Consider the following 19423-nt stretch of genomic DNA (forward strand, 5'->3'; position numbering starts at 1 on the left):
GAACTGGCAGGAGGTTGTAGGAACCATTCTCTGAGTTCTCTTGAGAAACAGGGAGGCGAGAGTAGGAATTGTCTTTCTTAGTTGCTACATTACACATTTTCCTCAGGTGGTTAGACTGTGATGACTTGTTTGGGGAAGAGGGAGCAGGAGAGCCCAATTTCTGCTTGAAATTAATGAGGTAGGATGGTTGGTGATGTGAAACAGAAGTTCCAAGTAGCTGTATTTGTAGGAGGTGTGAGAATAGAGGTAAGATAGGTTAATGTCAGTGTCTGTTTCTAGGAAGAGAGGAGTTTATATACTCTCAAGTATTGAAGATGAATGCAAACTCTACATTTAAAAATCTTATTTAATACTCTGTCTTAGAAGAATTGCACTATTTCAGAAACATAATTATTTTCAGACATTTAAGAGTAATGTTTGTCCCTGGAAACACAAATCCAAATGTTGAAACAAATTCTTTGGATTTTTTTCTGGTCTTTCTTCCTTTCTTTTCTTTTCTTTTTTTTTTTTTTTTGTCTTTTTAAAAAGATTTTCTTTCTTTATTTCTGAGAAAGAGAGTGTGAGAGTACACAAGCAGGGGTAGGGGCAGAGGGAGAAGCTGACTTCTCATTGAGCGGGAAGCCCTACTCGGGGTTTGATCCCATGATCCTAGAGATCATGACCTGAGCTGAAGGCTGACACTTAATTAACTGAGCCACCCAGGCACCCCCTTTTTTGGTATTTATTTATTTATTTATTTATTTATTTATTTAGATTTTATTTGACAGAGAGAGATCGAAGGTAGGCAGAGAGAGAAAGGAGGAAGCAGGCTCCCTGCGGAGCAGAGAGCCAGATGTGGGGCTCGATCCCAGGACCCTGGGATCATGACCTGAGCGGAAGGCAGAGGCTTTAACCCACTGAGCCACCCAGGTGCCCCTCTTTTCTGGTTTTTAGACCAGTGTTTTTTTTTTAGACTAATTTGTTTGTTTTTTTTAAATAATAGTTTAAGAATAACAGTCACATAGTGTGCAATTTTACAAGTACCAGGAATGGGGGTGCCTGGGTGGCTCAGTGGGTTAAACCTCTGCCTTCAGCTCAGGTCATGATCTCCGGGTCCTAGGATCGAGCCCCTCAGCAGGAACCTGCCCCCCGCCCCCGCCTACTTGTGCTCTCTCCCCCTCTCTGTCAAATAAATAAATAAAATCTTAAAAATAAATAAATAAATAAATGTACCAGGAATGGTTAAAATAAAAAATAAAAGTTTACCACTTCTTCTTAGGTCCCAGTTTTACTACCCAGAAGTAGTTTGCAGTTTCTTCTCTCCTTCAGAAAATGTAGAACATATATAAGGGTAAATAAATAATGTGGGTTTTAAAAATATTAGTGTGTATAGTTATATTCTCATTTTACTTACTTTTAAAAAAAAATTTATTTATTTATTTGGCAGGGAGAGAGAGACAGTGAGAGAGGGAACCCAAACAGGGAGTGGGAGAAGGAGAAGCAGGCTTCCTTCTGAGAAGGGAGCCTGTTGCAGGGCTCTATCCCAGGACCCTGAGATCATGACTTGAGCTGAAGGCAGATGCTTAATGACTGAGCCACCCAGGCGCCCCTGTATCTTCATTTTAAAAAAATGGTTGCATAGTATTTCCTTTGTATGCTTGTTCCATAATTTATTTATCCAGGTTTTGTTGATTAGTATTTGCTGCATTGGACAGCCTTGTATACACAGTTTTGCACACGTAGGCAGGCATATCTTAAGGAATAATTTCTAAAAGTGTATAGGAAGTTACATGCATTTAAAAATTGCTAGCTCTTGTTACCAGAATACCCTCCAGGGAATTTTTATCAAGTTCCTTTACCACCCAACAGCAGATGATGTCGTGATGATAATAAAAATACCTAGCACTTTTTGGGTATTTACTCCATGCTGGTAATGTTCTGAGTGTTTATATGTATTCTCATTTCATTCTCCCAACACTCTTATGAGGTATATTCTGTTACCATCACCCTAATATTACAGATGAGACATTTGGAAAACTTTCTTAGAATAATTTACATTCAAAAAGTTCAACTGAAATATTTTGGGACGTTGTTCTATTTTCAAGAAATTTCAGGTCTCAAAAATTGACTTTCTTAGATTCTTAAAGGTAGGTTTTCCTTCTTGATATATTTTTAGTGCTGGCTTTCTGACTCCCAATTCCAGTATGTTTTAGTGTGTGTTGGGAATTTGGAGAGGGTTTAAATATCTCAAATTTTAATTAGATTTGTCTGTTACACCTTAATACGATTTATATAGATGGGTATTCGTTACTCTGGAGCTGCTAGGACAACTTCTTCACATGCTACCCATCACTTACTGGCAGTTGCTGCAGTGAACTGATGGAAAGAGTGTTTGACCTGTTAAGTATTTTGTTGTATCTTTAAACTCTTTTAGTTATAATAGTTGTATGTAAGTAACTGGTTATACCGATCACCTAAGAATGAATTAAGTCAGTACTTTATGTTGTATAACAAACATTAGTTCATTTGTTGTAAATAGTAGATTTGCCTTGTCCTTACTAATTGTGTTTTAAATTTATCATGGCTCTCTATTCAAGCCTGGAAAGATAAAATGATATGTGACTTGGGTTGTTAGTTGCCAGTTAGGTTGAAAATTTATACATCCAGTTTTGTTCCTGATATTATTTGCCAAGAACCTCAGATATTTTAAAACAGTTTAATAGAAGCTAAGTTTGAGAGTAGATGTTAATTTTGGTGACATTTTTCTGTGATCTATTCAATGTACCTTATCTGAACTGCTGCTTAAATTTTTATTTTATGTAGTCCTTATATTAGCACTGGGAAATTCTCATTTCCCAGTTGTTACTGTTTTTTAATTCAGTGGCTGTGTATTTTTATTTATAGTTTAAAAGAATATATCAGGTATATATTTATAATTTCCAAGTGCAGTCCATACTATATTGACTTGTTTTAAAAGTTTAAAAACTTTAAAAGATAACATTTAAGATAAACTTTAAGACAACCTGTGGAATTACAAAGTCCTAATATTAAGAATTATATTTGTGAATATTTCTTTTACTCCTTTTCCAAAAATAGCACTGTAGAGGTTTTTGTTGTTGTCATTTTTATATGGAAATGTTCATACATAAGAATGGACATATACCTACATAGTCTAGCTTCAGTTTTCAGCATCCTGCCATACTTACTTTATTTCTCACCCTTCACTTTTTTTCTGGAGAATTTCAGAACAGTTTCTAGCTGTCATACCATTAATTTGTTTTGTATACTGCATATTTCCGGCAAACTGGTATTTAGATCTAAAAACTTGATTTAAATTTAGTTTAGCAACACTTCCTTGGTGGTGCTGTGTACTTTCTATTGCATCACTTGTTAAAGTTGATGAGAGTTCAGATGGTGTCATTCTGATCCTTCCACCCTAAAGTTCCCCATCAGCATTTCATGTAGTATTAACAACAGCTTTGATGATCTTGCCTGAGTCCATTATTTCATTAGGCAAAGTGATTACTTTCTAATTCTGTCCTTCTGCTTACATTTATTAATGGAAGTTCTATAAAGCATTCTTCCAACTAATTGCTCATTTTGAAATGCAGTCCATATAGGAAAGGCAAAATGAATGCTTGATTCTTTACCTTAATTTACCATTTTTCAGAATGAGTCAGTACTCTAGCAATATTTTTCATTTTTAGGTGTCATTATGAACTCAAGGGTTTTTAGTACAGTTGATGTATTGCAATCTTTTTATTTTTTGATGCTCAAATAGTTTCTTCTGTGGCCTGTGGGAGCATCTTCAGATTGGGTTTGTGTCCTTTGTATACCACCCCAGTGGTCTTTGACAAGATAGTCTCTGATAAAAGATGATCCAGAGTCATATTTACCTGCCTGTCACATTACCTGCCTCAAAGCTGGAAACCAACCATTCCTTCCTTTCTTTCTTTTTCTTTCTTTCTTTCTTTCTTTCTTTCTTTCTTTCTTTCTTTCAAGTACTGCTCATTTCCTTTTATTGAGAAGTGATGTTTAGAGGTTATAGATTGGGAATTATAGTGTTCATTGCTCTGCTGAGTTACATTATTGCTTTCACCTTTTTTAGTGGATAAAGTTAGGAATATAAAGGTTTTAGAAAGAGATAAACCATTAATTTAAAGACTATTTTCATTGAAATGTTAAGATTAGGATTTTTTTTTTTTTTTAAGATTAGGATTTTTTTAAAGGTCTTTTATTCATTTATTTTTTAAAAGAATTTTAATTAATTTATTTGACAGAGAAAAGACAGTGAGAGAGGGAACACAAGCAGGGGGAGTAGGAGAGGGAGAAGCAGGCTTCCCACTGAGCAGGGAGCCCGGACGTGAGGCTCCATCCCAGGACCCTGGGATCATGACCCGAGCGAAGGCAGGCAGATGCTTAACGACTGAGCCACCCAGGCACCCCTAGGATTAGGGTTTTTTTTTTTTTTTTTTTTTTGGGATTAGGATTTTTATGTAAACTTGTGTTTTATATTTGGATCTCTTTATTCTTACATTGAAAATCTTGATTAACAATATGAACAATTGCTTTTTTGCTTTATCCTATACATACTATAAATACACATAAATGAACATTCATAAGTGAATGTAAATGAAAATATTTATAATTACTACTAACAGTAATGCTAGTAAGTCGGAGTTTGTTTTTTTTTTAAGATTTTTATTTATTTATTTACAGAGATCACAAGTAGGCAGAGAGGCAGGCAGAGAGAGAAGAGGAAGCAGGCTCCCCGCTGAGCAGAGAGCCCGATGCCACGCTCGATCCCAGGACCCTGGGATCATGACCTGAGCCGAAGGCAGAGGCTTTAACCCACTGAGCCACCCAGGTGCCCCAAGTCTAAGAGTTTTTGAGGTTATGCGACCAATCAATTAATTTTAAAGATTTTATTTGAGAGAGAGAGAGTTTAAGCAGGGGTATGGCAGAGGGAGAGGGAGAAGCAGGCTCCCAACATGGAACTCAGTCCCACGACCCTGGGATCATGACCTGAGCTGAAGGTAGATGCTTAACCGACTGAGCCACCCAGGCACCCTGTATTTTCATGGCTTTTAAATTTTGGTTTGTTATTCCATCTTTTTTCTGTTCAAAAATATAAACAAATAGGGCACCTGGGTGGCTCAGTGGGTTAAGCCTCTGCCTCCGGCTCAGGTCATGATTTCAGGGTCCTGGGATCGAGCCCCATATCGGGCTCTGCTCAGCAGGAAGCCTGCTTCCTCCCTCTCTCTCTGCCTGCCTCTCTGCCTGCCTCTCTGCCTACTTGTGATCTTTCTATCTATCAAATAAATAAATAAATAAAATCTTAAAAAAAATATATAAACAAATATGTATTTTATTCTCTCCTCTTAAAATGTGTCTCTTGATTTTTCACCTAACAATTTTTAGAATTGTTAGGGTATAGAGATTATAGAGGAATGAAAGTATGTGTGTGTGTAGGATATATATGATATAAAGGAGACACACACACACACACACACTATCACTCCTTTATTCACTGCTTTTCATTCCTCTTTATTTTTATTTTTATTTTTTTTTTCTTATTTTTAGTACTCCATTGTATGGTTACACCAAAGGTGGTTCAATCTGTTGATGAATAGTTTGCAGCCTTTTGCTGTTAAAAGCAGCACTGCAATGAATAGCTTTTTGTATATATTACTTCATATTTTTTGCCATTGTATCTTTGGAATAGAATTCTAGGAGAGGATTGTTGGGCCAAAGTTAAATGAATATATTATTTTTTAAACATGGCCAGATTTCTCTCTGGGGATCATAACCATTTTGGATGCCCACCAGCAATATTTGAGAGTGTTTTCTCAAAGCCTTTCCAACAGAATTTATTGTCAGATTTTAGGTTTCTTGGTCCATCTGATAGGTAAGAAATAGTATGTCAGCATTTAAAAATTTTTTTAATAAGTAATATCTTTCATATGTTTATTTTTTATTTTTCAAAAGATTTTATTTAGAGGCACCTGGGCGGCTCAGTTGGTTAAGTGTCTGCCTTGGGCTCAGGTCTTGATCTCAGATCCTGGGATCAAGCCACTTCCTAACACTCACCCCCACTCATGCTCTCTCTCTTGCTCTGTGCTCTTTTTAAAAAGATTTTATGTATCAGAGAGAGAAAGAGAGAGTGAGGAGGTAGAGTGGCAGAGGGAGAGAGAGTATCAGTATCCTAAGCCGACTCTGTGCTGAACATGGAGTCTGACTCAGGGCTGTCTGTATTCCACCACCCTGAAATCATGGCCTGAGCTGAAATCAAGAGTTGTACACTTAACCAGCTGAGCCAGCCAGGCATCCTTTTTCATATGTTTAAAGGTCGTTCTGTTTCTTAATGATCAGTATCTTCATGTCTTTTGCTTGTTTTGCAGTCAGGTTGTTGGTCTTCATTCTTCTATCCATTTTCAGATGCTTTATATATATTGGGGACATAAATCCTGTATACTAACACATTTCCCCAAAATTTGTCATTAGTCCTTTGACTTTGTTCCACTTTTTAATCATGCCAAATATATATATATATTTTTGGTTAGTCATATTTGCTGATCTTTATCTTTACTGTTTATGGGTTTTGATTCATAATTAGGAAAGTTTTTTCCACTTCAAATTTATAGGAGAAATAACCTATTTTTCCTCAACCCTTGCATTATTTACTTTTCTTTTCTTCTTTCTTTCTTTTTAAAGCACACATCTATGTGATATTTATCCTTATGTACAGTATGAAGAATGGATCCATTTTTTTTTTTTAAGATTTTATTTATTTATTTGACAGAGAGATCACAAATAGGCAGAGAGACAGACAGAGAGATGAGGAGAAGCAGGCTCCCTGCCGAGCAGAGAGCCCAATGCGGGACTCGATCCCAGGCCCCTGGGATCATGACCTGAGCCGAAGTCAGATGCTTAACCCACTGAGCCACCCAGGCGCCCCGGATCCATTTTTTTTCAATGTGGCTGTCCAGTCGTCCCAAAACAAATCATTAACAATTTTCTTTCTCCAATTGACTTGAGATACTTTCTTTGTCATATGTTAATTTCCATAGGCATTTGGGCCTATTTGGAGTTATCACTATGTTCCATGGGTCTGTCTAAGCTTACACTAGAAACACATTTTTTAAATTATAGATTTTTATATTTTCTTGGTTATTTTTGCCTGTTTATTCTTCCTAGTGAATTTCTCAGCTTATTTATCTGAGGATACTGGTGGTAGGGAGACACATGATAATATTCTTACTGGGATTGTATTTGTTGCATAAAGTGGGTGAACTGACATAATTAATTAGTATTTTGGATATTAAATATCCAAAATTTGGATATATTTCTTTTCAAATGAAAGGACATACCATATTCTGAAATGGTATGTCTTTTCATTTGTTGAAGTCTAGTTTTGTATTTGGCAGGGAATGTTCTATAGCTTTTCTTTTTTTTTTCCCTTAAACCGGCTTCATTGAGGTGTATAATTTACCCTACCATAAAGTACATCATTTTAAGTATATGATTCAGTGATTTTTAGTATACTTAAAGTTATGCAACCATTACTATAGTACAGTTCTATAATATTTCCATTAATCCCAAAAGATCCCTCCTGCTTTGAAACTAATGCCTATCCGGTTCTAAGTCCCACATAGCCTAATCTGTCGCTCTCTTTAAGGACTTGCCTTTTCTGGACTTTTCATAAAAATGCACATGTGTGATCTTTTGTGTCTGGTGTTTTTCGTTAAGTGTAATGTTTTTGAGTTTCATTCATGTTGTAGCAGGTATCAGTAATTAGTGTCCGTTTATTATTTAGTTCTTTTATAGTATTCCATTGTATGGATATACCACATTTATTTTGTTTACCCATTTGTCGGATGATTGACATTGAGTTGTTTCCAGTATTTGGCTACAGTGAACATTTAGGTACAAATCTTTGTGGATATATATGCTTTCAATTCTGTTGGATATAGAAGAATCCTAATGAGGAGTCAGAGCTGCTACAACTTGATTAAGTTTGTTACTGCAAAAGACAGGAGCAGTAGCAAAAGTAGCTGGTAGCAGGAAGATCTTGCTTTTGGTAGTAACTAGCACCTACATACTGGGTACTTAAAGCACTTTAATTTAGTTTATGTAAAGCATATGAGCTTTAGAATTGAAATTAGGTTTGAATTCCCAGTGTTGTTTACTATTTGACAAGTCATTTTAACTTGCTGAGTTTCAGTTTCTTTTTTTTAAAGATTTTTATTTATTTATTTGACAGAGAGAGATCACAAGTAGGCAGAGAGGCAGGCAGAGAGAGAGGAGGAAGCAGGCTCCCTGCCGAGCAGAGAGCCCGATGCGGGACTCGATCCCAGGACCCTGAGATCATGACCTGAGCCGAAGGCAGCGGCTTAACCCACTGAGCCACCCAGGCGCCCTGAGTTTCAGTTTCTTGATGGAACTAGACACACAGAATACTGTACATGGCACAAAGTATGTGCCCATGAATTGGACGCTATTCTTATTATTAGCATCATGCCAGACTTAAGACAAAGAGGGACCAACCAGAGTAATTGGTGATTATAGTGTTTGAAATTTCTTACAGATGCTGCCAAGAGAATCTGTGATCTCTTTATCAGGGAATAGAAGTGATTGTTGAGTTCATGAAGAACTCAGTCAGAGAAGCCATTATTTCTGTGACCTGTATTAAAGTACCTACCTTCTTTCCAGGCTGTTAGCTGTTGCTTTTCTTATGATTTTCTTTTTTTTTTTTTTTTTTACCCTTTCCTCCTTATGTTTTAAAAAGTACAAGCAACATAAGTAATCTTTTTTTTAAAATTTTATTTATTTATTTGACAGAGAGAGAGATATCACAGGTAGGCAGAGAGGCAGGCAGAGAGAGAGGAGGAAGCAGGCTCCCTGCTGATCAGAGAGCCTGATGCGGGACTCGATCCCAGGATCCTGAGATCATGACCTGAGCCCAAGGCAGAGGCTTAACCCACTGAGCCACCCAGGTGCCCGCAACATAAGTAATCTTAAACAGTTAAGGGTGCCTGGGTGGCTCAGGTTGAGCCTTTACCTTCGGCTCAGGTCATGATCTCAGGGTCCTGGGATCGAGTCCCACATTGGTCTCTCTGCTCAGCAAGGAGCCTTCTTCCTCCTCTCTCTCTCTGCCTGCCTCTCTGCCTACTTGTGATCTCTCTCTGTCTGCCTCTCTGCCTACTTGTGATCTCTCTCTGTCTGCCTCTCTGCCTGCTTTTGATCTCTCTCTGTCAGATACATAAATTAACAACAAAAAAAAAACTTAAAAAAAGAAACAGTTAAAAATCACCTAGGGTCCTACCACTCTAATGTTTTAGCTATATTCAAGTTACTTACCCTATAATATTTCTAAATGTAAGAGACAGCTTGAAAATAAAGTTGTTCCAATAAGAAGTGACCTATTTTCCTGATTTTAAGTAGTATTGAGATTTAACTTCATACTTTTAGGAAATTTTCCTTTAAATTTTAAATAATTGCCATTCTAGAAAAAACACTAAGATGTCCAAATCTTGCTGGTTGTGATTATTATTTGGTTACAAGCATTATGTTCAAGTTACGCTTGCAAAATTTTTTTTCTAGAAAAAGGATACTTAAGCAGTAGAATAACAGTGTATCAGCTACTTATATAACCTTCAGTTACACAGTCCATGTTCCAAAAAATTATGTTGAATTTTAATGCCTTAACAAAGCTAGCTTTGTATCACTTATCACTGGAACTTCAAATTGTTGCATTTATGTTAGATTTTGCTTGTTTATAACGTGTTTGTAATGTTTGGTTATTTTTTTATAGGCTTTTAAGGAAATTGCATGTATACAATACATGGAGAGAAATCACTAGTAAAGTTTATATGCAGGTGTAGCTTTTCTCCATGTAGAATAGTAATGTCCACTTGGCGGGTTAAAATAAGGGAAGTATTAAAAAAAAGTTTTATTTATATGTATACTATTCTTAGTTTTAAATATACAATTCTTTTTTACTCCTGCCTTAAGCTGCATCGTGTGCATACTTATGAAGGAAGAATTGGAAAAGTAATTTGAGAATTAAATCTAGGATATTATTTTAAATAGACATTCAAGTGCTATTTTTTTCCTCTGCCTATAAGATATATTTAGTCTGTTAAAAATACATTCTACCTCAATATGTCTATGTGTGTAGTCTTTAGAACTTAAAAACTACTTCAGAAATAACTTTCTCCAAATCAGATTATCTTTCATTGACTGATTTGCTGGTGCATGCTCTCTTTTCCTCTTTGAAGTATCAGAGAGTACATCGTAGATCTTTGTCATGAGCTTGTACCTCTTCCAGATACTGGCCAGCTTTTGAAATAATGCAGATGTTTGATGATGTACAGGTCTGTTAGAGATGAAAGTCAGTGGTTCCAAGGAATGGCACCTTGGATGAAGGAATAGATTGCATAAACTCCACCATGACAAGAAAGTAGAACCATTTGTTGTCATTGTGATATGCAGGAGTTCGGTAAAAGTTGGATAAAGATGCATATACAGTATCAGTGTTATACATACATACTAGGAGAAAATAAGAATAAAGGGAACTCATTTAGAATAGCAACAAGGAGAATAAGGTCTCTAAGAATAATCTTAATAGGAGTATATTTGGCCTCGATGAAGAAAATTTATATAGCTTTATTAGCTTTTATAATGCAGATCAAACCTATAGGAAGAGATATTGATAGATGGCAAGATATATTCTTGGATGAAAAAATGTGTTTTATAGAGATGTCAGAGCTTCATCAATATTGCTTAATGCCAGTTTAGTCCAAATCTCAAGAATTTTCCTTTTCCCTAGATTTTATAATCCTAAAGAATTAGGAAAACCTGAATCTACTAGGTGTCAAAATAGAATTTTTCTAGTCTTTTCAACAAATATTATTAGAACATTAACATAGACCTAAATGTAAAAGCTAAAATGTACAATTCTAGAAGAAACATAGGAGAAATTTGCAGTGACTTTCTATTAGGAGTATTTCTATTTTATGTCACCAAAAGCATCATGCATAAAAGAAATTGTTGGTTTGGATTTCATCAAAATTAGAGACTTTTGTGTTTCAAAAGACACCATTAAGAAAGTGAAAAGTTGTCCATCAACAGATGAATGGATCAAGAAGATGTGGTATATATACACAATGGAATACTATGCAGCCATCAAAAGAAATGAAATCTTGCCATTTGCGACAACATGGATGGAACTAGAGCGTATCATGCTTAGTGAAATAAGTCAAGCAGAGAAAGACAACTATCATATGATCTCCCTGATATGAGGAAGTGGTGATGCAACATGGGGGCTTAAGTGGGTAGGAGAAGAATCAATGAAACAAGATGGGATTGGGAGGGAGACAAACCATAAGTGACTCTTAATCTCACAAAACAAACTGAGGGTTGCTGGGGGGAGGGAGCTTGGGAGAAGGGGGGTGGGGTTATGAACATTGGGGAGGGTATGTGCTTTGGTGAGTGCTGTGAAGTGTGTAAACCTGGCGATTCACAGACCTGTACCCCTGGGGATAAAAATATATGTTTATAAAAAATAAAAAATTAAAAAAAAAAATGAAAAGTTGGGGGCGACTGGGTGGCTCAGTCATTGGGTATCTGCCTTCGGCTGGGGTCATGATCCCAGGATCCTGGGATCAAGCCCCGCATTGGGCTGCCTGCTCAGCGGGAAGCCTGCTTCTCCCTCTGCCTCTGCCCCTCTGTCAAATAAGTAAAATCTTAAGAGAAAATGAAAAGTTGAGGAGCCTGGGTGCTTCAGTCGGTTGATCATCTGACTCATGATTTTGGCTCAGGTCATGATGTCAGGGTTGAAGGATTAAGCCCCGTGTCTGGTTCCTCACTCTGTGGTGAGTTGGCTGGAGACTTTTTTTTCCTCTCTCCTTCTGCTTCTCCCCTCTGTGTGCTTGATAAAGGGAGAGGGAAACTCAAGCAGATTAATGTTTTTTTTTTTTTTTTAAGATTTTATTTATTTATTTGACAGAGAGAGATCACAGGGAGGTAGAGAGGCTGGCAGAGAGAGAGAGAGAGAGGGAAGCAGGCTCCCCGCCGAGCAGAGAGCCCGATGTGGGACTCGATCCCAGGACCCTGAGATCATGACCTGAGCAGAAGGCAGCGGCTTAACCCACTGAGCCATCCAGGCGCCCCGCAGATTAATGTTCATAGTGGCTTTATTTGTATTGGTCAAGAGTGAGAAAAATCCAGATGTCCATCAACAGAAGTATGGATAAACAAATTGTGATATAGTCATATAATGGGAATACCACTCAATAATAAAAAAGAATGAGCTATTGATATACATGAGTATATATCACAAATGAATACTTCACTGAATGAAAAATCCAGACACTTAAAAAAAATCCAGACATAAAGTATATGTAACGTATAATTCCATATTGATACAGAACTCTTGAAAATACAAACCAATCCGTAATGACAAAACACAGGTCAGTTACAGGAGTGTAGGATTGGGCATGGAGAGATGATAATTGAAGCAGGTCACACAGGATCTTTTAAGGGTGTTGGAAATGTTCTAAAATTGGACTGAGGTGATGGTCATATTCTGTAAATTTACGAAAAGCAGTGAAATATGCATTTAAAATGGGTGAACTTTTTAGCTTTCAGTATTTGTGTGGGAAAATTCTTATTAAAAACATGACTTGTAAAAAACAAAAACAAAAACCTGACTTGTAAACTCCTTGCAGTAATAGTAATGAACAGAGAGGAATGTTTTTTAAAGGGTTAAAAGAAGGAGACATTCAGTACCAGATTTGTGAAAAATATAGCAGGAGAAGAAATGTAACATGACTTTTATTTTATTTTACTTTTTTTTTTTTTTTACCATCTTAACCATTTTTTAAAGTGTACATTTCAGTAGTAGTAATTATATCCACATTGTTGTGAAGCACATCTCCAGAACTTTATCCTTTGTAGTTTGAAACTCCATCTAATAAATATCTCCCTTTTTCCTCTCCCCTCAGTCCTAGTAGCCATCACTCTACTTTCCTTATGAATTTGACTGCTTTAGATTCACACATAAGTGGAAACATACAGTATTTAAAAATTTTTTTTGACTGGGTTATTTGTTCATGTTGTTGTAGCATGTGATAGGAGTTCTTTTCTTTCAGGCTGAATAATATTCCATTGTATGAATATACATTTTGTTTATCTGTTCATCCATTGATGGACATTTGCGTTGTTTTCACCTCTTGGCTATGACCATGGATGTGTAATGTCTCCTTGAGACAAAATGTGAATTTTAAAGTATGAAAGTTACACCTCAGAGAAGCTGTTTAAAAAAAAAAAATAGGGGTGCCTGGGTGGCTCAGTGGGTTTAAGCCGCTGCTTTTGGCTCAGGTCATGATCTCAGGGTCCTGGAATGGAGTCCCACATTGGGCTTTCGGCTCAGCAGGGGGCCTGCTTCCCTTTCTCTCTCTGCCTGCCTCTCTGCCTACTTGTGATCTCTCTCTGTCAAATAAATAAATAAAATCTTTAAAAAAAAATAGAATTACTCTGATAGAAGAATCTTTGTCGAGGGGGAGAAAGAGATGGCATATAAGCTAAAACATGTAAGAATATTTAAGGGAGTTATCAAAATTTAATGGGGGGAAAGAAAGGATTTTTCAGTAGATGGTTTGAGAATAACTATTTAGCCATGGAGAGACAGGACCAGATTCTATTTATAATCTTACCTAATGCCATAAATAAAAATAAGTTCTAGATGAAGTAAATAATTAATGAAACACACTGAACCAAATACATGTTATCTATTAACCCAATAAGGATGCTCTTTCCAAACTTAGAGTAATTTAGAAAAGAACAGATACCAAAAAAAGACATATTTCATAGCTTAAAGCCAAAAATTACTTTTTCTTAAAAGAATACCATATCTTGGGACGCCTGAGTGGCTCAGTTGGTTGAGCAGCTGCCTTCGGCTCGGGTCATGGTCCCAGCGTCCTGGGATCAAGTCCCACATCAGGCTCCTTGCTTGGCAGGGAGCCTGCTTCTCCCTCTGCCTCTGCCTGCCACTCTGTCTGCCTGTGCTCGCTCGCTCTCCCTCTCTCTCTCTCTGCTTAACTGTTTTTTGCTTAACAAAAACCAGAAACTCTTGAGTAAAATATATAGCAAATATAGTATCTTTATTTTAGATACTAAAGGGTTATTATGGGATGTAAGTATATAAGATCTTAATACCTTTAGATATTACAGGATTAATATTTCTGTATGAGATCATACAAATAAATATGGAAACCACTAGAAGTTATAAAGAACAAAATCATAGAAGACGAAGTAAGCATGAAGATAACAGATCAAGAGAGTGAGTACTGTTTTCACTATGTGTGTTTAGCTCTGTTTTTAAAAAAAAAACTTCCATTTGACAGGTAAGATTTTTACTTTTATAATGAATTTCATAGCCTTCAAAGTAAAGAAATGTTTGTCTTTCAGTTAGTTTAAAATGCTTTTCCTTTGTTTCCAGGAAGTATCGATGAAGATGTTGTGGTGATAGAAGCTTCCTCCACTCCCCAGGTCACTGCCAATGAAGAAATTAACGTTACCTCAACCGACAGTGAGGTGGAGATTGTAACAGTTGGGGAAAGCTATCGGTATGATTTTAATTCCTAGTTGTGTATGTGAATTTTTTTTTTTTTTTTAAGATTTTATTGGAGAGAGAGTGAGCAAGTGAGCAAGTGGGGGAAGGGAGAGGGAGAGGGAGAAGCAGGCTCTGTCCCGAGCACTGAACCCCATGAGGGGCTTGACTTTCCCAGGACCCTGAGATCATGACCTGAGCTGCTGAAATCCAGAATCAGAGGCTTTTTTTTTTTTTTAAGGTTTTATTTACTTATTTGACAGAGAGAGAGAGACAGCAAGAGAGGAAGCACAAGCAGGAAGAGTGAGAGAGGGAGAAGCAGGCTTCCTGCTGAGCAGGGAGCCCAATGCAAGGCTGGATCCCAGGAATCCGAAATCATGACCTAAGCTGAAGGCAGATGCTTAACGACTAAGCCATCCAGGCGCCCTTATGTCAAGTTTTAAATATAAATATTTAAACATATTTGTGCTGTGGATATTTCCATTTTTTTAATTTGCAGGGGGAGACCCCATTTGAGCACATACCAGATTAGTGGTTTTCAAACCAGGTTGCATTAGACTTACTTGGAAAGATTATAAAGTAAAGATAAAATTGATCCCTGGATCATATCCCAGGTGAGCGGAACCAGAATCCTGGGGGTCAGTATTTTTTTTAAGCACTGCAAGTGTACAATAAGAGTTAAGAGTTATTGTTGTAGATAAAGAGTAATTTTACTTAGTGCTTTCCAAATTTTTGTTTTATGATTCAGAGAGTTCATGAACTTTTTTGAAATTTAGATATGAATAAAAGATAAATATTGGAGATAGCACTAAAATTGAAAGTGTTGAAAAATATTAAGGAGTATTGATGTTGAAGTATCCTTTTTTGTTATAATCTGTTTGAAGATCTCATGAATACCATTGAAGTTTATGCTATTATAATAGGGCAGCCTGGTATGGAACATATTTTTACAATGTTGTTGTCCTTCACTCAGTGTTTTCATCTAAGCCTTGTACTAAAAATGAATGAAAGATTCTCGTTTCTTTTGAAAAATAACTGGAAATGACATTGCTCTTTTGTGTGTCACTTTGACCAAAAACTTTAAAAAGAGGGGAAGAAGAGAGGGGGGGATCCCTAACAGTATTTGTCTTGTGCTTTAGATGATTACAGATATGGGTGAGAGAAGCAATGAAGTGCTCCTCTATTCCATTTGGTGTATACCAAACTAATCTGTGGATGAACCTTAATTTTTGTGTTAGAATGAATTGAGAAATGCATTTGCGCATGGTGTTTTAATTTGTGTTACTTACTTTAAGATTTTTTTTACTTTGGAAGCATGTTATAAACCATATTTAAAATGTGCTTTTCCATTTGTACTTTCCCACTGGAATACAGCTTTTAATAGCATGGAAGAGAGCACTCTAATGTATTTGTTAGTTTTAAGTTTTAAATGATTTTCCTAGGCTCTGAGGAACATTGATACTCCGTGGTAGGTGCCACAGTTATCCTGTGACTGCATTAGTGCTTGGTACAACACTGACTCAGTTTTTATGAGCTGAGCTGCAAGGGTTGCTGAAATGAAGGACCTGTCTGTGAAACTGGAGATCTTTTTTGTCTTGGGGTGCTTCATGTTCAAGCAGATGTGTTTACTATAGTAATGGATAGTAATGTTAAAAAAGACCTACAGTGCTCATGACCCATATTTATTTTCCTTAATATTACATGGAATATTAACTTTGTCACTTTTTAGCTGGCTCTTGGGCTTTCCTCTCTAAGGGAGAATGCACCCTGGGGTGCGTGGCTTGCTCAGTTGATGGAGTGTTGCAACTTTGACCTCGGAGCTGTGTGTTCCACATTGGGTGTTGAGATTGCTTAAAAATCTTTTTTTTTTTTAAAGAGAGAATGCATCTGTGTTTCAGTTTCTTTAGTTTCAGGATTTGACAGTTGCTACTAATCATAGAACGACTATGGTCTGTGTGAAACTGTTCCTCATATGCCAGGTTTTTTGTTCAGTGTAATACTTGGTTTCATAAACAGCGAAGTGGACCTGACACTTTCTGCAGCTATTGAGAGCTTCCCAGAAATAAGAGACTGTTCAGTCTTACTACAGGATCTTGGTTTCTCAAGAATTTTAAATAGTGATCTCTCTCCACACCAAAACCATTTCATCCTGAACATTTGTTTACTATTATGCCTTGGGCCACAAAATTCTTGAGGGAATGCAGTGTCTTTTTTGGCTGTGTCTCTGTAATTAACCTTTATACTCCTATTTACTTGAGAATTTCATTTTAGAATTTGAGCTTCTTTATAAATTCTTAGGCTTTACACTTGCTGAGGTCATTTTCAGTCTGGTTCTTTTCTGAGTGGTTGAGCTCACATCCCTGATAACTGCCTATTAATTGATTTTGTTCACTCTTTCCATACATGCTAACAATGAGCTTCTTTTCTTTTTCTTTTTTTTAAAAAAGATTTTAAAATCTTTTTTAAGACAGAGAGAGATCACAAGTAGGCAGAGAGACAGGCAGGGGGCAGGGAGGAGTTCACTCCCTGCTGAGCAGAGAGCCGATGTGGGGCTCAACCCCAGCACCCTGAGACTGTGATCCAAGCTGAAGGCAGAGGCTTAACCCACTGAGCCACCCAGGTGCCCTCGCCTTTTTTTTTTCTTGAAGTTTATTTTATTTTATTTTTTCAAAAGATTTTATTTATTTATTTGACAGAGATCACAAGTAGGCAGAGAGAGAGAGAGAGAGAGAGAGAGAGAGAGAAGCAGGCCCCCTGCTGAGCAGAGAGCCCGATGCGGGACTCGATCCCAGGACTCCGGGATCATGACCTGAGCCAAAGGCAGAGGCTTAACCCACTGAGCCACCCAGGCGCCCCTTGAAGTTTATTTCTTTTTAGTCATCTCTACACCCAATGTGGGGCTTGAACTCACTACCCTGAGATCCAGAGTCACATGTTCTTCCAACTGAGCCAGCCAGGAATCCCTAAATAATAAGCTTCTAAGCATTTTACATTCAATTTGGGCAAGAGGAAAAGCCAACTTTATAAGCCCCACCTCTCTATTTTTTTAAAGATGTTATTTATTTCCTGAGCAGAGAGACTGACAGGGGCTCAATACTCGGACCCTGGGATCACGACCTGAGCTGAAGACAGGTGCTTAACTGATTAATCACTCAGGTGCCCAAACCCCACCTTTCTAAAACAGACATATTTTTCTCCTGGATCCTTAGGACTTCATATTCTATATAATGCTCCTCTCTACCCTCAGTTCAGGTTATTACAGTGAATCCTTAAAATTTTTTAAAAATAAAATATATACCTATAGATAATTTAGTACAGTGAGCACCACAATAAACAATGATGACGTAAGTGTTAGGTGTTGAGGGTTTGTGGTTACATGCTTTAAAAGCATAAATGGCTCAAACAAGTGAAGTGTCTTATGACTACAAAACTAATAAACTAGCTGCAACTATTCTTACCTCTCCTGATCCCAGGAAGTCTCTGGGGCCTCAAATGTTTTTTAGGACGATACCAAAAAATTATCTTTGTTTAGGCCTCTTAAAATCATGATTTGCAAATCTAGTCTGGACTAAACGTACAGGATCATGTGGGTTATTTAATGTTTAGGGTGTTGCTATTTTTGTTAGTTTTACCTATGGTGAATAATTTTAGGTATTAAAAAAATGTAAATACATGGTTACAACCCCCGTGTGTGTTCAAAATAACCATTGAAAAGAGAGCAGCATTCTTTCTTTCCTTTTCTTTTTTTTTTTTAAAAAGATTTATTTATTTATTTAAGAGAGTGAGTGTGTGGGTGCACAGTGGGAGAGGGAGAGTCTTTTTTTTTTTTTTTTTAAGATTTTATTTATATGAGAGAGCAAGCATGAGCAGGGAGGAGAGGGAAAGGGACAGCCAGACCTCCCTGCTAAGTGTGGAGCCCAACCAGAAAGGCTTATGATTTCTTGGGTAACTAAAAATTTTGTTCTTTCTTCATATTAACTAATTTAATATTGATGTCATTTAAGGTCTCGTTCAACTCTTGGACACTCCAGATCTCATTGGAGCCAAGGTTCAAATTCTCATACAAGTCGGCCACAGGAGCCACGGAACCGTAGTAGGATTTCTACTGTTATACAACCTTTGAGGCAAAATGCAGCAGAAGTTGTGGACCTTACTGTTGATGAAGATGGTAAGTTGGGTTAGTAACAGTATAGAATTATGAAAAGAATTAATAAAATCAAGTATCTTTGAAACTCCTATAGTGAAAGTCCTTCTACTGCTTCCTGGTAACATTGTTAAATGGACAGTTATCAGATAGCCTAATTATTTTTTTTGTTTTTAGAGATTTTATTTATTTATTTGAGAGGATGAGAGAGAGAGAGAGAGCATGAGGGATAGAAGGTCTGAGGGAGAAGCAGACTTCCCACTGAGCAGGGAGCCTGATGTGGGACTCGATCTTGGGACTCCAGGATCATGACCTGAGCTGAAGGCAGTCATTTAACCAGCTGAGCCACCCAGGCACCCACATATCCCAATCTTATTTTTCAGTTGATAGAACAGCCTCAGTTTGTAACTTGTGCCTAAAATCCTTTCTATTTCATTGCTTAGTAGTTATTTTTTTAGGGGGGGAAAAACTTTTTTTTTTTTTTTTTTTAAGATTTTATTTATTTATTTGAGAGAGAGAGAAAGCACAAGAAGGGGAGGGTCAGAGAGAGAGGTAGACTCCCTGCTGAGCAGGGAACCTGATGCAGGACTCCATCCTGGAACCCCAGGATCATGACCTGAGCCAAAGGCAGTTGTTCAACCAACTGAGCCAGCCAGGCACCCTACTTTTTTTCTTAAAGATTATTT

At 37.1% G+C, this 19423-nt stretch overlaps 1 protein-coding gene across 9 annotated transcripts in view; it reads left to right on the forward strand.

The window, feature by feature from the left end:
- The window catches only part of RNF111 (ring finger protein 111), a 97860-nt gene that overhangs the window by 45644 nt on the left and 32793 nt on the right, over positions 1 to 19423 (forward strand). For all 9 annotated transcript variants that reach the window (XM_032342695.1, XM_032342698.1, XM_032342692.1 and 6 more), the window contains exons 3-4: positions 14483 to 14609; positions 18598 to 18761. In XM_032342695.1, the coding sequence (XP_032198586.1) occupies positions 14483 to 14609; positions 18598 to 18761 (291 nt within the window). The remainder of the gene's footprint in view (positions 1 to 14482; positions 14610 to 18597; positions 18762 to 19423) is intronic.

This window comes from Mustela erminea, chromosome 5 (genome assembly GCF_009829155.1).
Source record: "Mustela erminea isolate mMusErm1 chromosome 5, mMusErm1.Pri, whole genome shotgun sequence".
Classification (NCBI taxonomy): Eukaryota; Metazoa; Chordata; class Mammalia; order Carnivora; family Mustelidae; genus Mustela; species Mustela erminea.